The following is an 11452-nucleotide window of genomic DNA, read 5'->3' as shown; positions in this document are numbered from 1 at the left end:
ATACAAAGCAAGCAGCCCAGTCTCTGATCCCTGGGCTGAGAGATTCTCCACCAGCTGGCTCTGGGAGGGGAGGCCTCTGAGAGCCAGGCCCCAGGTATAGGAGGTGGCAGCGTTTTTGGTCTTGAGCTGAGCTGACCAGTCCAGACGCTCCAGAAGGAGGCAGGCAGGGCTCCAGGGTCCTTGGCTTATGCAGGTGAGGCTCAGTTATTATTCATAATCCACCAGGATGCTGAGGGTCAGAGGTGGGGAGTCAGAGGCCATCAGGTGCCCACTGCCCTTCCCCCCAGTTCCCAGGGCTGTGGAGAGGGTTGGGAGCTGAAGCCCACCTGGGAAGAACACAGTGGTGAGGGTGTCTGGAGCCTGCAGGTGGTCAATGAGGATGCGCTGGAAGGCCTTACTGCAGGCGGACTGCTGGTGCCTGGGGAGGGCCGCAGAGTGGACCAAGGCTGGAGCTGGTCCCCAAGGATCGGGACCACATGGTTAAAAGCTCCCCACTCCCACCCAGTCCTGCTGCCTGGTTTCAGGTCTGAGTCTTTCCTCATAGTGGCTCTGAGCCTCAGTTTTCTCCTCTGTGAAATGGGGACAATAGTGTCCACTTCACTGGGATACCGGGAGGATTACATGAAATAACACACAAGGCGTGTGGCATAGGCCCTATGCCATAGGGTGTGGCACAGTGGTAAAGGTGTGTATTCATTGTGCACCTACCTCGTACCTGGCACTGTGTTCAGTTCTTTACATGTCATCTCATTTGGGTGATAAGAGGATGGAACTATGATCACTCCCATTTTGAAAAGGAGGCCACTGGGGCTCAGAGAAGTAACTCTCCTGAGGTCACACAGCCAGTGAATAGGAGAGGATGATTTGAACCCAGGCTTGACTCACTCCAGGGCACATACTCAATAAACATTAGCTGTTAGACCACCACTCATACCTTCTCCAGGAGGCCTCATCCTGCCAGAACTCGTACAGGGTGAAGGAGGCATTGTCCAGCATCTTCTGGGCAGACACACTGCAGGGCCAAAGAGACGGCCAGGCCAGGCCTGGGCTGCCACCACCTCTGCCCACCTAGCCAGGGGTGTCTAACGAGAGCCCTGGCCCAGGACGCTCAGTCCCAGCATTCCTCGTGCTCACCCCCCACCCCGACCTTGGCCGGCCCACCACCTGGCTGAGGACTCACTGCAGGCAATGGCTCTGGGCCCCTGTGAAGTCCACGTAGCAGCACAGGGCATGGTGGAAGTCCTGCAGGGCTTCCTCTGCCACCTGCACCTGCCTTTGGGCCACGAGGATGTGCTGGCAAGAGAGGCAGCCTGGTCAGCTGGGGTGGGGTAGGGCAGGGCATGGGGTGAGGGACTGCTGTGGCCTCCAGGACGACCCCGCCCTTCTTGTCCTGCACCACACCCAGCCAACCCTGAGGTCGGGCTCCTGCCCCAGCCTGGCCCCCAGCTTCCCTGACTCCATCCTCCTCTTCCCATCACCAAGGTTGCTGCCTTGATCCAGCCACTGTCCCACTCTCCTGCAGTATGGCACCACTTCCTCCTGCCCCCTTTAGCCTCTGTCCACACTGCTCCAGACCCAGCTTTCAGAACTGTAGACAAGGGACACTGATGCCCATGGAAGAACAGAGTTCTGCAGGGTCACAGAGCAAGGGCCAGAACCCAGCACCTGCCTGCCAGGCCCAGGGGACAAGGGCTGGGTCAAGCCTGGAGAAGGGGGCATATGTACAAGACAGAGGCTGAGAGCAGCTGGCCCCATGAACCTCCTCACTTCATCATCTCCTCCCGGACTCCCACACCCAGCCGCCTGCCCCTCTCACACACTCACCGAGTTGGGCCCCTTGGTAAACTCCTCTTTGTGCAGGGGTTCCAGCCGGGGGGCCTGTGAGGGATGCAGAGCGTGGGCCAGGTCCCTGGCGTGTGCCTGGCTTGGGTGGATTCCCAAAAGGTCCACAGACACGGGGCACTGGCCACACGGCCACTCACCTTGCACTCCAGCTGGTCGATGAGCTCCTGGAGACGGTTGATCTGGAGCCGCCAGTGCATCTCAGCCTCTGAGCTCTGCCCTGGGGGTCAGGCACGGGCCCCCTCAGGCTGGGGGCTTCTTGGGATGAATTGAGGGAAAGTGGAGGAGCAAACACTGGGGCCCTGGGGGATGCCGTGCCCTCCCATCCCACCGCAGGCACACCCACCTGTGTCAGAGGAGCCAGGAGACCAGGTGAGTGACCGACTGACACTCCGCAGGGCCCTGCGCCCTGCCCGCCGGCTGCCTCGGGGCCTGCTCTGCACCTCCACCCTCTCTTCATCTGACCTGAGGGGAGTGGAGGGTCAGCCCGCTGCTCCCAGACTCACGGGGCCAGGCACCGGGGCCCCAGCACGGGCCTGGGTGGGTAAGACAGGCTTCCTGGGACACTGAGGCCCAGCCTCAAAGCCAGCCACCCCTGCTCACCCCTCTTGGCCTCCCTGCCTAAGAACAAGAATGTGGGCTCCAGGATGCTAGAACATGGAACATGATAAAAGCTGAGGGCCTTGACACATGGAGATAAGGGGCATTCATGAACCGGACCCGCAGGTGGGCAGAGCTCCTCACACACCGTGGGCCATGGGCCTGGGCCTCCAGGGTATCTGACGCCCCCTCCAGCGAGCTCTGCAGGGCTTGGAGCTGGCTCACCGTCTCCCGCAATAGGAAGCGTGTCACAAACTGGTCCACCTTGGAGGCCCGCTCATACTCCTGGGGGCAGAGGGGGCATGGTCAGCATCTCCTGGCTCCAAGCATACATTTCTGAATGGGGAGCTGCCCCCTGCACCCCACCCCCTGCTCATCAGAGCAACAGTGGCAGCCTAAAGAGCAGAGGACATGCAGACCTGGCATAAGCAGAAAGGCACTGGGACTCAGTGGGGAGCACACCCCGGACCCCCTCCTTGTCTGGGCCTGGCCTCTCTTACTGGGAGGTATGAGGCCAGCTCACAGAGAAGCATCTGCCATTCTCTGGCCCTCAAGGCCCTTTCCCTGTTGGGGCTCCCACCTTCAGCCAGTGAGGCCGCCGGCACAGCTAGACTGGGCTGGGTGGGGTGGGGCAGGGCAATTTTGACCCACGAGGCAAAATGACAGTGTGATATGGCGCCATATCACCAGCTGGCCCCAAACTCACAGGCTTAGTATTCATTCATTCATCCATTCATTCATTCACTCACCCATGCAACACACATTGACTGAGCACCTCTTTGTTTTTTTTTTTTGCGGTACGCGGGCCTCTCACTGTTGTGGCCTCTCCCATTGCGGAGCACAGGCTCCGGACGCACAGGCTCAGCGGCCATGGCTCAAGGGCCCAGCCGCTCCGCGGCATGTGGGACCCATGTCCCCTGCATCGGCAGGCAGACTCTCAACCACTGCGCTACGAGGGAAGCCCTACTGAGCACCTCTTACTAGGAGCTGCAGATACAAGACAGCAGGTCGCTGGCCTCACACACACATCCCAGCACTGATCCCCATCTACACCGCCATTTTCCCCCAGCCCTTGCCAAGGCAGGCAGAGACAGGGAGGACCACCATGTGCCAGGCCCTGTGCTGCCCACCTGGAACGCTCAGAGACTCCCCAGCTACCTTCATCTCCTTGTGCCTCAGTTTCCTCACCTATAAAACAGGGATGGTAATAGCCATCTCGCTGAGCTGTTGAGAGGCTCCAGTGAGTTATCTCCTTAATAGGGCTCAGCCTAGTACCTGGCACATAAGTTCTCAATAAAGAACTGCCATTGTTTTCATGGTCAAGCAGAATTCTAACAAGAAACCTGCCCACTCCACCTACACACACATTACCGGGTGGGAGTCCTGGGGAGCTGCAGTGCACCCCTCCACAAGGGGCTCCAGAGGCACCTACATCAAGGGCTTCATCTTCTGCCCATAACCTGCCTCAATTCAGCCATCATGGGCCGGGACAGAAGGGGGTTGGGGACCTCTCATTCCCAGACAGGCCAGTGGCTTCTCCAGGCCTCATCTCTAGACTTCCTGGCCGTCCTCTGAGCTTCCTGAAATCCTCCCTATCAATTCCCTTGCTGGTGCTTAAGATGACTGATCAGTTTCTGTTGTTTACAACCAAAGAACCTGGCTGACACAAGCACCCATTCTGTGTCAGGCCCTGTTTCAAAGCAGAGTTTCATTTAATCCTCCTAATCATTTACAGGAAACATAATTGACCCCGTTTTGCATATGAAAAGACTGAGGCCTACAGAAGTTGATTACCTTGGCCAAGGTCACACAACTAGTTAGCAGCAGAGGCAGAATTCAAACCCAGGTCCCAGAAACTCCTCTCCTCACCACTAAGCACCTTACAAGCATCGCCTCACTTATCATCATTAGCCCAGTTTTACAGCTGAGAAACCAAGGCCAGAAGTCACAGACAGAGTAAATGGAGCCGAGATTGGCCCGTGTGTACTGGGAGGAGCAGCTCGGAGCCTGGAGCTGGTAAGGTCGACCCATGAGGTCACAATGTGGCCTCCCTGGGACAAAGCCGGGGCAGGGCAGAGGCAGCGTGGGCCGGGCCCCCTAGTGCTAACCAGCCCTGCCATGGGAAACAACAGTTCCCACAAGAGGACCAAAGTGCCCAAGCAGGCCCGCAAGGAGAGGCCACCTGACATGGACAAGGCCTGGCGGAAACAGCAGTTCTTCAACCACCTCAAGTGGAAGAAGCCGAGTGTGAGTCCCAGGGGGGAAAGGGGCAGATGGAGTTCAGGGGACCTGGACAGGTGGACAGGAGGGGATGCTGGGACGAGGAGGGGGAGCACGAGGGGATTCTCCCAACGGTGGACAGATGGGTGGAGGTCCTGGCATGGCAAATCAGCCCTAGCTGGTGCCACTGGGACTCTGGGCACAGGGAGTTCCCTTATGCCCCCTTCCCATTCCCCCTCCTCAAGTGGGCAGAGGCCCTGGACCGGGGCCGGGGTGGGTGAGGGTCTCAGCATCGAGGCTGGGAGGGCAGGCAGCGGATTTCATAAACATAACCGGAGTGAGGTCTCAGGAGGTCAGCCTGGTGGGGGCGGGGGTGAGGGTTTCCAGAGGGGAGGCAGGATCCTGGGCGAGGAGGGCAGGGTGCCTGCCTCCCCCAGCTCCCCCTGCCCGAGCTGGGAGGATGGCAGGAGTCCCGGAAACGTAGAGGGGGCAGGGTCCTGGGAGATAGAACCCGGCTGGGTGAGGGTCCCCGATAGGAAGGTGGGGCGCGCTCTTTCCCCTCACGCCCCTGCCCCACCCCCACCCCCACCCCCAGACCAAGATCGTGCTGCTTTTCCTCCTGGACGAGCGGCAGCAGCTAGCCGAGGCGACGGTGGGCCCCGGCGCGCGGCCCGGGCGGCCGGGTGAGGACGCGGCGGGCGGCCCCGTGGGCTGCCAGGTGGCGGCGCCCACGTTGCAAGGTGCGGGCGACGGCGCTGAGCGGCGCGAGGGCGCGCGTGGGCACGAAACGAAGACGATCCTAGTCAAGCTGCTGCTGCTGGACGCAAGGCTGCAGGAGGAGGGGCGCCTCGTGGCGGGTGGGCCCGGGGGCGGGCCCGGCGCGGGGGGCGGGGCCAAGGCCGCGCTTGGCTGGCAGAGGCTCAACGCCCGTCTGCTGAGCGAGAGCAAGGCTGGCGGCTACGCCGAAGCTGCCTAGGAGCAACCGAGCAAGCGGCGCCGCTGCCCTCGCCCACGGCACTGAGTGCGTGGACCGGACCTCCGGACCCCAGCCTATACCAATAAAGAGCGCATAGCAACCCTGGCTCCTGTAGCCCTCCCTGTCTGAGGTATCGGGGCGTAGAGCTGCGGTGGGGGAAACTGAGGCCCTGAGCGAGACAGGGGAGAACAGGCGTATTGAAGGCAGAGCCACAGCCATGGCCTGGAGCCAAGGCTGTTTTTGCTTCCTCCTTTCTTGTGACCCAAGAGTCAGAACCCCTCTTCCGGGCTGGCGGGGGGTGGGGGGCACCCTGCCACAGTGGAGGGAGGCCGCTCCTCTCCCCTCCAGCTCCAGGCCCGGGTCAGATCCTGACGGCTCTGCAGGCCCAATGGAAGAGAGCTTGGGCAAACGCAGGCTTGGCCACGCTAGGAGGAGGGGCCTGCTTCCAGCAGAGGCCAGGCAGCTCCAAGAGTCTCCAGCACTCACAGGTCCTTCTTAAGCTGAGGGAAGGTCCCAGGCAAAAAGCCACCACCTTGGGGAAGAAGTGTGAAGGTGTCATGGTCAGCATAGTTTGAGGCTTAGACTCACGTTCTGCCTGTGAGAGCACCCAGGAGGAGAGGCTGGGGTCCCTGGTCTTCTGACCCCTCACTCCTAACCCACTCTGCTTGGTAACCCTCAAGGCACCTCAGTCACTTGTCTCCCAAATGACCCTGTCCCATCCTCTTGCCCACACTGCAACCAAAGGCTTCTTCCAAACCACTGATCTGTAGGGCAGTTCACGCTCCCGCTCATAAGCTCACACTGGTTCTCCGCTCTGCACAGGGAAACGGCCAAACTTATTACTGGCATGTACAGGTCCAGACCCCCAGCCTCGGTCTTCGCCTCTAGGGCTTCTTAGTGACTTCCACCCTCACCCCTGCTCTGGCCGTATTGCCACTTGTGGTCTTCAATTCGAGGTTCACCTCCCTAATTCACCCACAAGAGGCCCTGCACGCTTTCTGTGGGCGGGACCCAGCTGCTTCTCTCTCTCCTGGGTCCCAAAGCCAGCTCCGGACCCTACCCCCTCCAGCCCTGCCAAACCTGCAGCCTGCATTCCACTGGAGACCAACATCAGAATGCCCCCTTTGGGGGCAGATGCATCAGGGGTGAAGGTCCCAGTGCACTAAAACCACAGGCACAGCTTCTGCTGAAGAGACACTTTTGTCAGTGTCAACACCACATCACCTGCATCAGGCTGGAGGCTGTACTACCCATAGCATCTCCCCTGCTGCTTTGTGAGAACTGACCCTTTCCTACCATCCACATGGTTACAATCAGGGTAACCACGTTCCTCAATGTGGCCACACCTCCTGGCATAAGCAATTGGCCCAAGCTGGTCCTATCAGCCCCTTCCCTGGGTCTGTCATTTAGGAGCTGTAGGAGACTATGTTTCCTGTAGGAATGTGCACAGGCTGAAGCCAGTCTAGAGAAGAATATAACCAGAACGCAGAGCCAGTGAACATCTTGGATCCCCCACAGGCCGGCAGTCAGGCCCTGATTCCAGTCTTTTCCTGAAACCTGATTTCACCCTTGCCTTGGTATCCATAAGACATACAAGATCCTTGTGATAAAAGTCCGTATTTTAGCTTAAGCTCACCGGAATGGGTCTTCAACTTGCAAGCAGAATGGTCCTAAAGAGAATAAAGAGACCCTGCAGAGACAAGACGTGGACTATTTCCTTTGTGTGAGGACGACCACCTTTCGGAGGAAGTAACTGAGCCCAGAGAGAGATTAGGACTTGCTCAGTGCACAGTGAGTCAGCCTCAGAACTGAGTCCCAAACTCAGGTCCACGTTTGTAATCCCCTGAAAGTAGGATCCCTTCGTGGGCTACCTGGGCCCTTGAAGGCTAAGCACACAGAGGTCTTCAGGGTGTCTGGAAGTCCATGATTAAGAGCTTTCTCTTCAGCGTTGAGAGGGAAGGGGCCGCACATTTGGCCAGAGCACATGAGATAATCCGAAGTGGTTTGGGGAAGGAATCAAATTGGTTGGGCTGAGTGGCTGAGGCCAGACCCCTGGATGTCAAAATCACTGCCCTTGACCCTGTCCCAGGAGAGAGGATGGGTCTGGGGCGCTTTCATCAGGGTAGAGGCTGCGAAAGCACAGCAGGTGTTGAGAACTGAGGTCACAATGAGTCCAAGTGATTTTCCTTCCTTCTCTGACCACCCCCTCCCAACTCCACGACCAGGAACTACAATACTTCGGTGGTCACAAAGCACGGAGCTGATCTCCCTGTGCTCTGCGGCGGCTTCCCACTAGCTATCTGTCTTACATTTGGTAGTTTGATTTGGATTTAAATCAGAGTTGAAAAGTTCTGGTTCTAATTTCCCATCCAGGTTGTTTTTTAACTTAATAGTCGCATGATTAGGAAAATTCGATCATTCTGTATAATCCACTAAGAAATGCCTAAGAGTTGACTTAAACAAATTTAAAAAAATTAAATAAGAAGCAAGTGTGGGGCTTCCCTGGTGGCGCAGTGGTTGAGAGTCCGCCTGCCGATGCAGGGGACACGGGTTCGTGCCCCGGTCTGGGAAGATCCCACATGCCGCGGAGTGGCTGGGACCGTGAGCCATGGCCACTGAGCCTGTGCGTCCGGAGCCTGTGCTCCGCAACGGGAGAGGCCACAACAGTGAGAGGCCTGCATACCGCAAAAAAAAACAAACAAAAAAAAGAAGCAAGTGTGTACTCGACTTGGCACTGGGGATATAGCAGTTACTGAGACAGTCACGGGCCCCAACTTTCAAGGGGCTTACTGTACAAGAGGCAGAGGCTGGCCTCTTCTGAAAAAATGAACAGATTATGCATTTGGGGCCTTGTGATGGGAACAGAAGTTTTGTTGATGTTCTTTATTATGCAGCAGCTGATAGAAGCATCCAAAATATCACCCAAGAAAGTGATACTTTTTGCCATTTGTGTAGAACTTATGTCCAGTGTACAGCTAACATTGCAGTTTTGGGGGTTTATTTATTTGTTTATTCATTAATAAAGTTATTTATTTTATTATTTTTTTAAATTTTTGGCTGTGTTGGGTCTTCATTGATGCACGCAGGCTTGTGTCTGGTTGCAGTGACAGGGGCTACTCTTCGTTGTGGTGTGCAGGCTTTTCATTGCGTTGGCCTCTCTTGTTGGGAGCATGGGCTCTAGGTGCGTGGGCTTCAGTAGTTGTGGCCCACGGGCTCAGTAGTTGTGGCTCGCAGGCTATAGAGCACAGGCTCAGTAGTTGTGGCGCAGGGCTTAGTTGCTCCTCAGCATGTGGGATCTTCCCAGACTAGGAACCAGGGCTTGAACCCATGTCCCTTGCATTGACAGGTGGATTCTTAACCACTGTGCCACCAGGGAAGCCCTGGTGGTTTTATTTATTTATTTACTTACTTACTTACTCTCTTTACTTACTTACTTTACTTACATACTTACGATACACGGGCCTCTCACTGTTGTAGTCTCTCCCGTTGCTTACTTACTTACTTACTTACTTGCTTACTTACTTACTTTACTTACTTACGATACACAGGCCTCTCACTGTTGTAGCCTCTCCCGTTGCTTACTTACTTACTTACTTACTTTACTTACTTACTTACTTACTTACGTACTTACTTACTTACGATACGCGGACCTCTCACTGTTGTGGCCTCTCCCGTTGTGGAGCACAGGCTCCGGACACGTAGGCCCAGCGGCCATAGCCCGTGAGCCCAGCCGCTCCGCGGCATGCGGGATCCTCCCAGACCAGGGCACAAACCCGTGTCCCCTGCATCGGCAGGCGGACTCTCAACCACTGCGCCACCAGGGAAGCCCTGGTTTTATTTTTGAATGAAAATATGTCCTGAAACCAAGGTATACAGCATGAACATTGGAATGAATGGGTATCTATGTCTATGGTTTTCTTTGTCCATTATGTAGTTTCTTAGTATTTTTCACCTTCAAATTCTTTTTTACAAAGACTTGTTTTATACTAACAAGGATTGGTATTGTATCTCAGGTTCTTTGTTCTTTTAATTTTGGTTTTTGTTTTGTTTTAATCCAGAGGAGCCAGAGGTGTTAGCCTATGTTTTAAAACTCACATTTGGTAGTGGTACAAACAGCTGTCACACTGAGTAATTGTCAAGTCACTATGAGGGTTTCTTTTGCTTACTAATCTGTAGGTATAAATCTGGGTTTTAACCACATGTGATTGGTAAAACTTAGTTCTTGGGAGAGTTTATGCTGTGTGGGCCATCTGTTCCCTGTTCTCAAACACAGAAGGAAAAGTTAGCCTTTAAATTTTCAAGCCATTGTACTAAGATGTATGTTAGGGAGGTAGGCTGCATGAAGTCTCTAGAGGAGACACTTATAATTTGGGATCTGTGTGGACATCCCTGGATTTGGTTGCAGAAGCATTAGTATGTGGATATACTCTTCATTTGGTGAACAGGAGTCTTCATTTTTAGCTGACTGTCAATGGTAACTATGAGCCAAAACAGGATCGTAAGCTGATAGTACAATATGATTTGATTGTTTTTATACGATTCAGCTAAATCTTCAGTTTTGTGTGTGTCCCCATGGCGTCTCTACTGGAGGTTCCCTCCTTTAACTCTTGTCACCCAGCTACACCATGGACTCCTTGAGGGTTAGAATTGCAGCTTTATTATTATTTTTTTAAATATCTTTATTGGAGTGTAATTGCTTTACAATGGTGTGTTAGTTTCTGCTGTATCACAAAGTGTATCAGCTATATGTGTCCATATATCCCCGTAACCGCTCACTCCTGAACCTCCCTCCCACCTTCCCTCTCCCACCCCTCTAGGTGGTCACGAAGCACCGAGCTGATCTCCCTGTGCTATGCAGCACCTTCCCACTAGCCATCCATTTTACATCTGGTCGTGTATACATGTCAGTGCTGCTCTCTCACTTCGCCCCAGCTTACCCTTCCCCCTCCCCGTGTCCTCAAGTCCGTTCTCCACGTCTGTGTCTTTATCCCTGCCTTGCCACTAGACAGCTTTATTTTTGTATTCCAAGCACTTAGTCCAGTGCTTAGGTCATGCTAGCCTTTTAGCGATGCTTGGTAAGATGAATCGTCATGGTAACTTCTTGCTTTACGAATGACAACCCTACCTTTTACTAAAAACAGCTTCGGTTTTTTCCACATTTTCTTCCAGTTTTTGCCTACAATTGTGTATACCTTTTAAAAATTTTATTTAATTAATTTATTTTTGGCTGTGTTGGGGCTGTGTTGGGTCTTTGTTGCTGGGCGCGGGCTTTCTCTAGTTGCGGCGAGCGGGGGCTACTCTTCATTGAGGTGCGCAGGCTTCTCACTGCAGTGGCTTCTGTTGTTGAGGAGCACGGGCTCTAGGTGCGCGGGCTTCAGTAGTTGTGGCGCGTGGGCTTCAGTAGTTGTGGCGCACGGACTTAGTTGCTCTGCGGCATGTGGGATCTTCCCAGACCAGGGCTCGAACCCGTGTCCCCTGCATTGACAGGCGGATTCTTAACCACTGCGCCACCAGGGAAGCCCCTGTGTATACTTTTTATATGTTACTTCCATGAATATATATCCTGCTCTTTCCCTTGACATTATATCAAGGCCTTTTCTGTGTTGTCATTATTTCAATAGAGAAGTATACTCAGAATGTATATTGTTTTCATCACATATCAATATTTCCATTGAATTGTGTTGCCATTTACCAGTACTTTATACAAGAACACTACTGTACTAATTTGAGAAATCAGTTGTTTCAGTTTAGTTATTATGGCAACGTTGTTGTAGCCACGTGGTATTGGGCTTTTCCCACGGCTGGAGCCCAAGT

At 54.6% G+C, this 11452-nt stretch overlaps 1 protein-coding gene across 1 annotated transcript; it reads right to left on the bottom strand.

Annotated features, from left to right (window-relative positions):
• Positions 1–114: 114 nt before the first annotated feature.
• On the bottom strand, positions 115–7609 carry LOC308628297 (uncharacterized protein; the record flags this gene model as incomplete). The annotated part of the gene is made up of 11 exons (XM_081255128.1): positions 115–229; positions 327–418; positions 935–1012; positions 1181–1293; positions 1825–1878; positions 1983–2062; positions 2189–2307; positions 2591–2727; positions 5260–5593; positions 5676–6015; positions 7510–7609. The coding sequence occupies 11 exons, from the start codon at positions 7607–7609 to the stop codon at positions 201–203; spliced, it is 1476 nt and encodes a 491-aa protein (XP_081111254.1). The 3' UTR covers positions 115–200.
• Between the last annotated feature and the right edge of the window lie 3843 nt (positions 7610–11452).

Source organism: Mesoplodon bidens (assembly GCF_964165515.1).
Source record: "Mesoplodon bidens genome assembly, chromosome: 15".
Classification (NCBI taxonomy): Eukaryota; Metazoa; Chordata; class Mammalia; order Artiodactyla; family Ziphiidae; genus Mesoplodon; species Mesoplodon bidens.
The sequence above is the reverse complement of the archived record's forward strand: the minus strand, read 5'-3'. Positions and strand labels throughout refer to the sequence as shown.